We start from the raw sequence: 14812 nt of genomic DNA on the forward strand, positions 1-14812 counted from the left end.
AATGCCCCCACCCCCAATTGCACCATTTATATATTTGATTTTACTTATTTTGGTCGCTCGTAATTGACCGAGTACCAGGATGTCTAACCACAGAGAAAGAAACCTGTCGAAAAAATATAAATTCCGGAATCAAAAGCCAGTTACATAAAAAATAGACTATTGTCTAGTATTATTATGTTCCATCACTATTGTTCCGTTAGTGAGATTATCATAAAGTGTAAATGATAACAGAAAACGTCCGAAACGGAGCCGGTCGTAGTCACATACTCCTTTAATACATTGATAGTCGACCTCCCTATTGATACATTCAAGTGCCTGTGTAATTAAGCACTGAATGATGAGCGTTGTTTTTTTAAAGAATATATCTTATTTATTATAAAAAAAATATAAGGTACGCTTGTTAAATTAAACTCATCATAGATACCAGAATTAAAATTTTGTTTTTGCGCCAGACGTGCGTTTCGTAAACAAAAGACTCATCAGTGACGCTCGAATAAAAAAAAAGTTAAATAGGCCAAATAAAGTAGGAAGTTCAAGAGCATAGGACCAAACATTCCTAAAAGTTTTGCTAAATACAGCTAAGGTAATCTATTCTTGATGTAGAAAAGCCTTAGTATTTCAAAAAATCTAAGTTTTGTAAACAGTTAATTTATGATTATGACCATATCAATGATAATGCATGCCAACATAGAAGTGCTGGCTACTGGGCTGGCGATACCCTCGGGGAATAAAAATGTGCTTAACATGTCTTTTCATTGCTTCTTTCACAGATACTCCATTAGTATACCGATCATCAGATAATATTCAAGCTTCAACTGGTGATACTATTCAACTCAAATGTGTTCATGAGTCATACCCTGTACCTACGGCAGTCTTTTGGAAAAGAGATGGTGAATATCTGAATGTATCTGATTCAAAATATAATGGAAGTTCTATTAAAGATTCATCTTTAACCATTTTGAACACGGAACAAATAGATTCAGGCATTTATGTGTGTGGCGTAGTCAATGAAATAGGAACAGGGTACAGTAGTAGCATCCAACTAATAATTACAGGTAAAATATTACAGAAATAAGCTATTTTTCTTTCGTAGAAATTAAACAACTTCTTTTTATGCCCCACTTAGGGTAATTATGTTTTTCGGTCTGTACGCCCGTTCGTCTGTCCGTTCGTCCATCTGTCCCGCTTCAGGTTAAAGTTTTTTATCAAGGTAGTTTTTGATGAAAGGTCCAATCAACTTAGAACACATGTTCCTTATTATATGATCTTTCTAATTTTAATGCCATATTACAGTTTTGACCCCAATTTCACAGTCCATAGAAAATGATAGTGCGAGTGGAGCATCCGTGTACTATGGACACATTCTTGTTTGAACATATGTTTTACTTTCAATCAAAAACGTTTTTTAGCAACAGGCCTAAATAATAAATATTCAAGAACACAAAAAGCATTGGGAATTTTATAAAAAGCACACGGTTTTCAATGATAAATGAGTATTAACAAAACATGATGGCCTAAATCATGTAAATCGCGCTGAGTTTGGAAATATTATGACACATAGATTTCCAAAGGTCTGTCATCAATACTATTCACTAGAGGCAAAAACATAAATGCCTTTATGTGACTTTTTATATGTAAGTAAATAAAACACGTTTATTACAGTGTCGCAATCTAATTTATATATTATCAGATAAAAATATTTAATATTCCTTCATTAAAAGACATTTGAGAAACTTTTACCTCTTGCCAATCAAATGCATACATGTTTTATGTATATTTCAAGCCTGGATTACTTTCAATTTATCGTTTTCAGATCCAGAAAAGACCAGTACTGCTTTAGCATCAGCTGTTGGTGGTGTGATAGGAGTAATAGTTGTATTTGTTGCTGTATTTATATGTTTTATTGTCTTCCGACGGTAAATCATTTAATTTTGTAATTAAATAATTCAGATAAACTACATGACAATGCGGATTTTTTACTATCCTGATTTTTTTAATGTTCGCTTCATCCGTATTTCTATAAAATCATTTCGTAGGAACAATAATCTTTTACCGAAGAGATGATAAAAAAATTATAAAATGATGTTTTCAATAAAATTTTCACTGTTTATATAATCCTTTTGTTATATCAAACATTTTATGTGTGATTATTTTTACCTGTTATTCCATGTTGTAATGCTAATATTTTTTATGTCACAAAGAAGACGAAATTCACATGAGAAAAACACAAAGAGACAGAAAGTGGACACAAGACTTACAACGTCTGAGCAGGCCGTTCAGTACAGCACAGGTATGAATTAGTTTACGATACGTTTAAATGCTCAACCATGATGATTAATTTTCGGTTATGTCAACTTCGAATACATATGCCATAAACGAGTAATATAATTCAAATCATAGCTCTTTCGAAACGCCCCCCCCCCCCCCCCCCCCCCATTTGAACCACGTGGTAGTTTTTTGTTGTGGTGCTACCACCTCTCAGATAACATCCCACATCTATATTTAATGGTTACCTCTGTTTGCCTTTCCTTAGTGTAAAAGTGTAAGTTTGCAACTTCTATGTGAGGAGTCGCAACCAGGTTCTGAGGCAATTCAAATAACTAATTCAGACTCTAGTGGAGAAACCATAACAAATGCTTAAGGCTGAATAAAAACTAAATACAGGTTTGGGCCAAGTAAATCTACAGTTTAATTATAATTCCAATTAGATGCAAACATAATTGGCAAATATAGCCAAAGACAAAATTACATCGATCCCGCAAAACTGTAGCAAAAGCATGCATCACCTGATGACGGTAAGACAAAGATGGGTCAAATTAGGATTGTGGGCATCGTTACGCCAGTCTCTTTGATGACTTCACCTGGTAGGCCACATTCCAATGCAAAGGATGCCCCACATCTACGAAAACCATGACCAGAATATTGGTTGCTATCAATACCTAAAAGGTGTAGAGCGTTTTTCAATCGAGCCAAATAGGCTGAATATGTAAGTGGGGTAACTAAATGTTTGCGTAAATAAATGAATGCAGGACATGGTGTTGTATTATTTGGAACCATATTATGTAAAAGCGGGGCGAAAGATACCAGAGGGACAGTCAAACTCATTTAAAAGAAAAAGACAGCCATACAATAGTACACAAAACACAACATAGAAAAATAAAGACTAAGCAACACGAACCCCACCAAAAACTGGGGGTGATCTCAGGTGCAAGCAGGGGGTAAGTAGATCCTGCTCCACATGTGGCACCCGTCGTGTTGCTCGTGTTAATACAAACCCGGTAACAAGTCTAATTCGGTGGGTCACATTCGTAAAAGGGAACGGGTTTGTAGTTACGACATAAGGAACAATGTCATATCCGCTATCAAACGGATATTCCATAACGGTCAACAAACTCTATTAATAACAAAGCCCATGCTGGACAAATCGTGGAATCAGAAATTCTCTGAATTTGGGTCTCATGTATTCTTTGTGCATATTGGATGGTCTTAGTTTTGCGGATTCTCAAAACAACACCTTTGGGTTGGAAAATAATATCCTGCCTGTTCAAGTGCACCTTTGTGTCAAACTGGGATGGTGAAGGGATCAAAAGGTTCAACGTCCTAAGAAATGAGAAAAATTCAACTAAACAAGCTGCTCAGAAAGCCAAGTCCCCAGTACATGAAAGATTGATGCTGGTAATTATACTTCTCAGAATAAATAGGGTGATGGGATATTTCCTATTATTTACAGTTCCAATGGCCGTTTTTGTCCCCTGAAAACAGAATGTACAAAATGACCAGCGACAGGATCTGGTCATGCTGCTTCAACATGATTTAATTTTATAATAATCATATAATTTGAAATAAAGTTATACTGCAGCCTGCGAGATAAATATGTAACGGGCTGCTTTCTCGTTTGATAAAGGAAATAAAGGTATTGCAAATATTTTACAAAACAGTAATTAAGATTTTAAATAATCCATGTATGTCTTTTTTGTTGATTCCGCAAACGTATTAACTCTAAAATGGAGGACCAGATCATCCAATTCCTCCAGATTCCTGGTGTCCTGTATGCCCAAACAAAAGAAAAGAAAGGGCAGCATTAGCCATATGCTCGTACAATTGGGAAATAAACAGGGGCTGGGGTAGACAAGATCTCATAAAAAAACTCAAATAAACTTGATTCATGGAGCCTTGAAATGCGGTCTGCCAATACATTGCTAGAGCCTGGGACATGAACAGCCTTAATGTGAAAAAATTTGAATGAGGCTGACAACCAAACTGTTTCCTTAAAAATCACATTCAGATCTTGTTATGAGTTATACATTTATTAATGCAGGCAACTGTTGCCATATTATTTAACAGAACAGTATCTCTTTTATTTCCCCAACTACTAGACCAGCATTTGCAGCTAAAATAACTGGAAAAGCCTGTAAAAGTTCATGGATAGAAAACTAGAAATACGAGGGAAATCTTGTTCCCAATTGACATAGCACCAGTCTAAATCATGGAAACCGCCCCCTCCGCTTCTACAAGCATCTGTTATGACAGACGTTACTGGTATCTTATCTAAAATAAGCGATTTCCCATTGAAGGAAGTAATAAATTCTTGCCACCAAGTTATATCTTCTAAAAGTTCATCCTAGACACGTATTTTGTGCCAGTTTTGCTGAAGACACATTAAACTATAAATGATCCTGCAAAGAAATACTCTTCCGCCATGAACCACTGCGGATGCCCAGTTTAATATTAGAGCTGTTTTTTTGTGCACGCTTGCGCTGTTTGAACTCAGCTAAGTCTTTTTTTCACGTCAAAGAGTTTTACATCAATGAGGTGCAATTCGATAAGCAATTATTTAACTTTGAAATCGGCTATTTATGACACATTCAGTCCGCTATTTAGTTTACTGTAAGTGGACATAAAATTGAAAATGGAAATGGGGAATGTGTCAAAGAGACAACAACCCGACCATAGAACAGACAACAGCAGAAGGTCACTAACAGGTCTTCAATGCAGCGAGAAATGACTACTTTAGATCAGTGTACCTTACTCATCCATAAAGAATAATTTAAATACTTAATACATGGGGATGTAATATTGTTTATTTATTAAATAGCATGCTTTTAACTTGCAATAAAGGTCTGTTATTGATAGCATACGTATTGTTTCTCTGCATATTTTACATTAACATGCAAGTTCTTCTGATTGTTTGATAGTTTGATTTAGTTTGGTAACTTTCTAATTCTTTAAAAGCTGAATTTTTATAATGCATCTTTGCAGAAACAAAAGCTCAAGGGGAAATGTATATGAATATAGGCCGGGTCTCATCTACTGATACTGATGAGGATGAAGCGCCTTCGTCAATACTGACGAAACTGAATCCAAACAAAGAGACGGAGCCTAAATCAAGCAAGAAAATGAAATCAAATGATAATGAATCTACCAAACAAAACAATACAAAGGAAAAGACCCCCTTAAACAGAAACCTGGACAATGGCAATGATGATTCAACGTATTACAACATTGATGACATAATCACAAGTATAAGAGTCAGTGAGCTGAAAAATTATATTTTCAAAAGAAAATCGAATATGAATGTCAAGTTAGAAGATGAATATAAGGTAAGGAGAGTTTTGATTGGAGACTTCACAATCGAAATTTGATGTATACATAGTGCTAAATAATAACGTATAAGTTACTCTGTCTGTTGTGCTAATGTATCTACATTCAATGTGTGGCAAATGCATAATTAAACATGAATGTATCAATATGAATGCTTATTATGATCACTTCTAAAGTTAATTTTTAAACGTTTACCAAATGCTGAAACAGCATATATTTTTTTCGAAAAGTACACAGTTTACATAGAAGTTAAATTCTTTTCTACTTCCTTGGAATTATCCTTCCTACGATAACGGTAACTAATCATAATATTATATTAATCTCTTGACATTAGAAAATACCATATGGAGTTCAACACCCCACTACAAAGGCTCAACTAAAAGAAAATCTACCAAAGAATAGATTTAAAACAACTTTTCCATGTAAGTATTTCAAGGTCATCATCTTGCTAGAATTAAGTTTGTACATGTTTTATTTTGTATGTTTAAATGAAATTTAATGTCAAGATTGTATATCAAATATAAAGTTTTGATTAAGTAATGAAGTGGTTTGTTGAAAATTTTAGACATAAGTATAAATTTATAATGATAAAAGTAACACTATTGTATTCATACAGTCCTGATTATGTAGTAGAGAATAGATAAGAAGTAGTGGATTCGTAAACGATAATCAACGAGCGACTTTAGTCGCAAGTTGATTATCGTTTCCGAATCCACTACTTCTTATCAATTCTCTAGCTTAACCCATCTCTAGTAAAACGACTGTCTGTTTTGCGTTATGACAATGAATCAACGGAATTTCATTAAAATAATTTCGTATTTTGACTTTTTTATTCTATAATAGCTGGAAATGATTATATCCACACTGTTCACATTTATATTTAGACATTTGACAAGTTAACATAAGTTTAATACAACTTAAATGGGGTGTTAGCTCCCCTTTTAAATACCAGATTTCAAGTTTGTATATACATATTTCATTTAATGTTTAATCATTACAAATTATTCAAATTATATAGATTTTGGTATTTATGATTTATTGAAAAAGACATATACTAATATACAGAATATATTTATCTTGTTTTGAAAAGTAAAAATATTATAATTACCAAAATGTAGAAATTTTCAAATTTACATATATAGTATTTAACAACATGTAATTGTTTATACCGACCGTGCAAGGGCTATATAGCCAGTTAAGGTCGTTTAAAACTTCCATCATCATAATAGTTTACGGTGTTTCAGGACTGGCTACAATTTAGCCGCACTAAGTCAAATATATAAATGTAGCGTAGTTGCCACAATTCTTCTACATTTTGTAATTTATGATACCCCATTTGATGTTGCTTTCCAAAATAAATAAAATTATTTGCTGAATGTCTTATTTGAACAATTATACATGAATATGGTTAAACTGTTTCCCTTTCATTACGTTTGGATTATTTTAGCGTTGTTACATTTGGCATGCATCGTCAACCAGTCAATAAACTAGTATTATCTGTGGTATGCATTCTGAATCACCAGCAGAATTGCTCTTGCTTCAGATGTACAATGTTTAATTATGTCGATTTTTGTAATTTTACATTCAAGCGGTTCATAGCCGTTATCGTTTAGTCGTTGGTAACGAAAAGCATAACTGTGAAATTAACAGTGCCAAGTTCAAACCTTGTACCCGGACTCCATTTTTTTCAAAGAATTTTTTTTCTCGACCATAATATTGTTTTAATCTCAGAGGTATTATATATTTCATTTTCATATAAAGGTGATGATTATGTTTTTGGTTTTACTGTCAAAGTAGTAGTTTTACGGTCGTGTCTTATATATCACACTTTATTTAAATTAGAGTCCGTTCAATGTTGACGTGATGTATATTTGGAACATTTATAATCAAACAAAGAAAAAATTATTAATAGTATGATAACATTATAAGACTAAAACCATAAGTAAGCATTTGCTATGATGAAAAGGAAAAGTCCTTGTACGTTAAAAGTCACAAGTGTAATGGGCATATGGATGTTTATTTTATCAAGAAATTGTTCTAATATATACAATTCCTTGATTCTATAGTGTAATAGCCACAGTCGTATATATATTCATCAGTTCATTATAACGGTGTTGAAAATCGACCAATGTTCAAACTTGACATCAGGAATAAACTCTTTTTATCTATGATTTTTAAGAAAAATGTTTTTATTTATTTTTTCTCTTGTCATTTTATATTTTCATACTGCTATATAACTATGCTCAAGAACGTTCAAATGTAGAACATAATCTTCCTTAAAAAATTAACGCCCAAATCAAACAATTTGAATAAATTTGAAAAGAACATGAACAAACCCAGGCATAATATATATATTTTATTAGATAACAAAAGCGAATTATGATCTATGAGACAGAAATACAGTTTATTGACATGTATTGATAGTTAAGCACTTTAAGAGTGTTATTTAGATATGGATTTATGTGCACACTGGTGGTATAGTGGTATTATGCATATACTCTTCTGATTATGAAGAAATTACGCGCGAGTTCGAACCCTTCATATGCCACTCGTTTTTGAGAGGATAAAGTATCGTAAGTTAAAAGTTTAAAGTTATAATATAAGTTATCTCCATTGGTCAGTGGATTCTTAAAAAAATAATCTAGAGTAAGAACAATAGACTGAAGTCAGAGAAATGGGTTAAACTCCAGTAAACATTATTCTCTTGTAGACGACCATACAAGGGTAGTATTGGAACCAGGTCATGGAATAGCTTCAGATTATATAAATGCCAACTATGTTGACGTAAGTATTTATGTATCATTTGATATCCATTTACTTAACAAGCATCATACTAAATGTAATGATTTAATACATAGTTATTTACTCCTTTTTTAATGTAATCGAAACATAAGAAAGCGACTTTCATATTTTGCTTTTTTAAAATTAAATTAAATTAAAAAAACATATAAGTTCTTAAATTAAGATAAAGAGCCCGTGATCCGGAGCACAACAAGACGACTACTCTTTTGCAAATATTAAACCAGTATAGATAAAAAAAATGAAATTTTAGTCCCGTTTCAAACTTCAGTAAGTCACATTTTTGTTATTGAACTAACTTAAACCTATATATGTAGTTTCATGAAAGGATATTAGCTGCCAAATTCATCACCACCCAAATAACTCAAATTCTATACTTTGATTCATAGCATACTAATATTTCACATGAATTCTAAAGTTTCTTTGTGACATTTTAAGGGCCTAATTCGTCAACGAAATTGTCCATCCACCATATGGATCTCTTGTGTCACTTTTAAAGTTTGAAATTATTTTCTTTTGAATAACTGAATATGATGAACGCATGCGCAACCCATCTCTATGGTCGAGACGGCTTCCGGTAGTTGATCTTGATGTTTATTTTTCGATAGACGACGTTGACAGAACTACTTTTTGTAACCAATATAAACAAGATGGTGGCGATAATAACACAAACCGGCTCGACGTTAAAAATATTTATTTTCACTTTGCACTCATCGTCAAATTAAATAATAAACACAAAACATCTAATTGAAAGAAAAAAAATAAGTTTCTTTTTCAGATAGCAAATTTCATGGAGTATATTGGGGTTTTTTTTACGTTAATTAAAAAATATACTCATGCGCCAATTCAATTCAAAGCCACGTTACAATTAACGTGTGATAAATGTTACGAGTGGGGACATCTAATTCCTTATCTCCAATTTTGAAAAATTATAAGGATTAAGCGTATTTTAAAGGAGTGTATTGGTTGGCATATAACCTGGACCAAATCACTCACAAAATATATCATAAAAGTCCAAAAACTTTTATTTTTTCGTGAGTGAATTGGAAACATTTATACATTCTTTTACAATCCAATATTAAAAGCCAAAGGATATTGTAGCATGTTCATAATTTTTGACACATATAAGCAGTTAAGTAAATAAAACTAAATTCATAATAAGATGTTTGTTTTTATAGGATGTAACACGTTCATCCATATCAACACATTATTGGATTTATATAAGAAAGGCCTGTGTAACGCGTTCTCTGTCTGTGCACTAAAGTTTTAAATATTCAATGAATATGTATAACTAACAAAACATTAAGTGCGGGTTTTATTGTAACCAAAAATCATTAACTCAATGATATAAATATTTGATTTGGAAGTTTAGCTGAACCTCTAGAATTCTTATTAAAAACGAGATAAACGTCCTCATTTTTACGATGATGTTGTTTATATATGTGCCTATCTGATGAATCAAGCCATTTTCAATCTATGTTTATACAGTTTGTTGCTATGTGGTGCTGTTTAACATATGTACCATGATAAAGGGACGAATATGCGCGAACAGATATTATTAACACTACTACATTCTTTATATGCCTAACTCAAATCAGCAGCAAGTAATTCAGTGTTTGTTGTTAGTTTCTGTCTGTCACAATTGTTTCTCGTTCGTTGTTGATTTGCCATAAATCAGCAGTTTTTTCGAGTTCGAATTGTTTCTCTTCTTGTTATGTCGTAGTCTTTTATTATATTCATTTTGCTCTTCGTTAAAGGCCGTACGATGACGTTAAGTTACATCCACGTTGAAAGTTGACTCATTTGCAATCATACCACATCGCCTTATTTATTGTGTTCTTTTAAAATATATTAAATGAAAGCTCTCTAAGTCGGAATCATTTTAATTTCAGGGTTTTGAAAAGGGAAAGTGTTATATAGCATCACAAGGTATAATAGTTAAAAGTCATAAATATATGTCGGTTAACGATAACGCAATGGATGTATTAGTTTCCAAAACCTACTGTTTACAATGCCATGCGTTGTATCTATATCTTCAGCAGATATGCTGATGCAAATAATTTGGCAACGCCTTCCGCATTTTCATTAGTCTTTCATCGGTATCAGTTTTAATGCAACGTGTGGACATATAAAGAAATATATATATTCAATGAATCCATGGCTCTGACTATATGCCTACAGATGGCCACAGCACTCCGACATATTATAAATGGTAAAACAAATAAAATAAACAGTATCTTAGCAAAGAAGTAAAAAAGCTTAAATTACACAAAATGAATAATACATCATGAATTTCCTACAACATATACTCATATTAATAAACATTATCAACTTTTAAGCTCAATAACATTTTCTAAATTTAATATTATTCTGAAATCAGAACATCAACCATCAAATATTTAAATCTATCGGCAATTCGTACATTTTTCGTTTGATCTTACTGCCTAATATTTTAAGGATCATATACAGGCCCGATACTCGAAAATATTAGGCAATGACGACACGCATCAGTGCAACGACGTAACGCGTCCATGTCCATCCGCGTCAATTAATCAATGAAATGCACGCGACTTCATCCACAAAATCTAAAACACTATCATAACGTATAGTACGCATAAAAAAAGATTCAAAACCAAAACAAAACATATCGTTAGAGCAAATTCCCGATAAAAAGTGTGGTAGCATTTAATATTTTGATACTGACTTCATCAGCTCGAATATCAAATTGCCATACCGGACTCGTATTACATTCCTGCTGATAAATCCAGTGTCAAAAAGATAAATGTCATTATTCTATATGTATCAGTAAGTATATATTTATCGAATTTATTAAAGAACCCAAAGTTTCATTTTGTAATGGAATGACATGATCATGTAGTCTTTAATGTATTGCATTAAAATTTTACATTTATTATCATGTTTCAGGACCAGTAAAGCATACTATTAATGACCACTGGAGAATGATTTGGCAAAATAATACAAGAAAGATTATAATGTTGACAAATTTGGTAGAAGGCCCAAAGGTAAATGTAATTGTGTATCATCACGTCCAGTTAGTATAGAAACATAAAAGAAAAGACATATAACAATAATAGGTAAATAAAACCCAAGGAAAACAAAGCACTTCACCGAAAACTTAAGATTGGGCAGCAATAACCCCACCACAAATCGAGCATAAACTCGAGTAAAAAGTGTGTAGAAACACGAACTCCACCAAATACAGGGGTGATCTCTGCAGGTGCTCCGGAAAGGTATGCATATCCTGCATTATATTTGGCAGCCGTCGTGTTCTTGTAAGTATAAATTCTGAAAACAAAAAATTAACTTTAAGGTATTCCTCGATTATTTGCCTACATGTCACTCAAACAAATTCTAATTTACATTTTTTTAGTTTCAAATTTTGTAAAATGTCAAAAACAAATTCCACCAAAACTATCCGGTTCGCTCAAAAAAAGTCGAATTCGGTAAGGACCCTTTTCGGCTTTAAATTTAAATCCATAATTTTTAAATTAAAAAATGTGTTTTCAAGTTATTGAATAGATCTGTATGAAGTGAAGCGGGACGACTTTTGTCTTGATTTTCTTACAAAGCTTTGCCAGTTACACCTCTGGTCGAAAATAGAGACTTTTATGAAAATTGACCAAATCTTCTGAATTTCAACCACAATTCGGCCTAGAAAACAAAGAGCGCATGTTTCGACAAACTAAATATTCAAGTCAGATAGTTCATTTGTTATAACAAACAAATTGTGAACAAAGACACTGGTAAATCAATTTCGAACATTCGCTTGCAGTCAAGCAATATCTGTTCAGTCTATGTTCAGACTGTGCAGTAGCTATCACTTACCTGTACAAACCAACGATATACTCAATAGTCTTAAAAAGTACTGAACAGTAATAGATTGACTGCAAGAAAATTGACTAAGCAGTATTGAAAAAACTATTAGATTACAACTGACATATACCTAAAACTCTACAAAAAAAAAAGAATTGGCGTTTTAGTTTTAGACTTTTCAGATGGTCTTACGATCAACAAATGATTAAAACGACTGTCTTAAAAAGAAAGCTATTGCTTTTATTTTCAAACAAAAATGCCCTTTTTCTAAATAGTCATTGTCAAAGCTATGATAAATTGAAATAATGACCTGTATATCCTAATTTTAAAAAAATCAACTAGTAATGGGGTCTCATCGAACAAAAACTTTTGACAGCCCAATACCAAATTAAAAGAATAATTGTTATTCTGATTTACATTGTGATCATCTGTACAAGAGGTGTCAATGACAATTGAAATTTGCCGTACATCCAAAGATCAAATAAATATTTTGGTCAAGATTTGGATAGTTTGAATGTCACGATCTCAATAGCGAAGAGCTCTCATTGATATTTACTAATTATCTGTTGGATGCTTACATATCATTTGACAGCTGCAAAGAACTTCCACCGATTGGTCAAATTTCAAAGCAGGTCTGTTAGTTTGAATTCGAAGTACATGGCAAATAGATGTTAGTGTTACGATTCTGTTGGCTCTCAAGATAAAAAAAAAAAGGAATAAAACTTAAAAAGCTTTTACATGGCCTAAAAAGTATTAAAATATATTTTTCATTAAACAAAAATCGTACTGGAATGTTTAATAAAGTCTTTATTACCGTGTTTACGATTACTTATATAAAATAATGAGCTGTGGTATACTACACATCATACGAGTCATTTTACTCAGAAATAACTAAACAAAACGACTGCATATTTGGTCAGTAGCTTGACAGTAATGATGTGTAGTAATTAGATTACAACTGACATATACCTAAAACTCGTAAAAACGTAATATCGTAAAAGTAAAAACGAGTCATTTAAATGTTAAAGAGTCCTAAATATAGAGTATCAGTATATATCTGTATTTGAACTTTCCCACTTTTTTGAATGGAATTTCGCCAATTAACACTTCCTGATTTAAGATTTTGTATTCAAATTGACGATCTCCTCAGTCGACTTCATCGAATATAACAGCTTACATGATATCTTCTGAATCTTAATATTAGATCATGTTTGTTAGTTTTTATTTGTCATTATGGGACAACAACGCAAGACTATTTTCACCAGATACGATATTTATCCACTCGAGACAGTTAAATTTTCAAATTTAAAACGCGAGGCTCGTTTTAACTGTCGAGTATGGATAAATACCGTATTGCACGAGATTTGGTGGTGGAATATGTTTCTATAATGATTTTTAGACGATATGCAGACAATCATTATCATTCTTTTCGAATAATCTGCGAAAAGATGTGTTCTTTCTATGTGACGTCAATTAAACCCCTACTCTAAAAGTGGGGACCATGTAGCATTTATCATGTCTGTCCGTGCGTCCGTTTGTCAAACACATAATTTTGTCACATTTTACTCAGAAATAACTAAACAAAACGACTGCATATTTGGTCAGTAGCTTGACAGTAATGATGTGTAGTAATGCAAGACCACTTTCCTGAGCGCATATCTGTTTGACACCTACATCCTGTATGCCCATACTTTGAATATTTTATCATGTTCGATGAAAACAAATATTTTCGTCATACTTTGAAATACGGGTTTGGGATGCTTAGCACGTAAATGCTTGCATTCTTGTTGTTTTAACGTACCACTATGTTATGTTATGTATTGGGAGATCCGAGCATACTTGTGGATTTTTATAAAATTAATGCGATAGGAAGTGAAAACTCTCATTCATAAGTCATTTTGTTCCACAAATTTACCAGAGAACATCAGAGATTTTCTCGATAACATAATTGTTACCCGTTTTAGAGGAAATGTGAACAATACTGGCCAGAAGGAGGAAAACCGATCACTTATGGTAATCTTGTTCTAACCCTACTAACAGAAAAGGAACGAGCTGCATATATCACGAGGGAGATACAAGTTGAAGACAAAAAGGTATGACAGACAGAAAAAAAATAATTTTAAAGTTATATTTTGCATCCTGGTTTTAAGGTAATGTTAAAGACAGCGGGTTAAGGAATAAGACCACACAATGAGGTGATTAAGAGGAAGTTTCTATTTATTGTTAAGTCACTTGGCATAAGGGTATGATCAAAGTACTTAAATCTTAATAATTATTGCCCAAAATCATACGTTGTATGATGAATTGCTGTCTAAGTGTTCGTTAACTTATAAATATTTTAACATTGCTGTTGTTATTCAATATCTTTGTTTCTGTGATTTTTGGAGAATAATCATCAATTTGTAATCTATAGTTTGAAGCAAGAATATTTTTCTGCATCGAAATTCAGTACAGTTTGTTTTTTGTCATTTTACAAGATCATGTCTAACGTAACGTACCTGTTAATAACGTTGCTATTTGAAAACTTCGATGGAGTACATGAATCGATAGAATAATGCAGCACTTCATTATTTCATAT

General features: G+C 32.5%; 1 protein-coding gene across 2 annotated transcripts in view; it reads left to right on the plus strand.

Moving 5' to 3' along the window:
* LOC127705438 (receptor-type tyrosine-protein phosphatase mu-like) overlaps positions 1–14812 on the plus strand; it is a 145123-nt gene that overhangs the window by 121656 nt on the left and 8655 nt on the right. For both annotated transcript variants that reach the window (XM_052209753.1, XM_052209754.1), the window contains 9 exons: positions 771–1055; positions 1814–1916; positions 2202–2290; positions 5260–5600; positions 5936–6023; positions 8312–8385; positions 10293–10329; positions 11326–11423; positions 14199–14327. In XM_052209753.1, the coding sequence (XP_052065713.1) occupies positions 771–1055; positions 1814–1916; positions 2202–2290; positions 5260–5600; positions 5936–6023; positions 8312–8385; positions 10293–10329; positions 11326–11423; positions 14199–14327 (1244 nt within the window). The remainder of the gene's footprint in view (positions 1–770; positions 1056–1813; positions 1917–2201; positions 2291–5259; positions 5601–5935; positions 6024–8311; positions 8386–10292; positions 10330–11325; positions 11424–14198; positions 14328–14812) is intronic.

This window comes from Mytilus californianus, unplaced genomic scaffold, assembly GCF_021869535.1.
Source record: "Mytilus californianus isolate M0D057914Y unplaced genomic scaffold, xbMytCali1.0.p SCAF_6, whole genome shotgun sequence".
NCBI classification, from domain to species: Eukaryota; Metazoa; Mollusca; class Bivalvia; order Mytilida; family Mytilidae; genus Mytilus; species Mytilus californianus.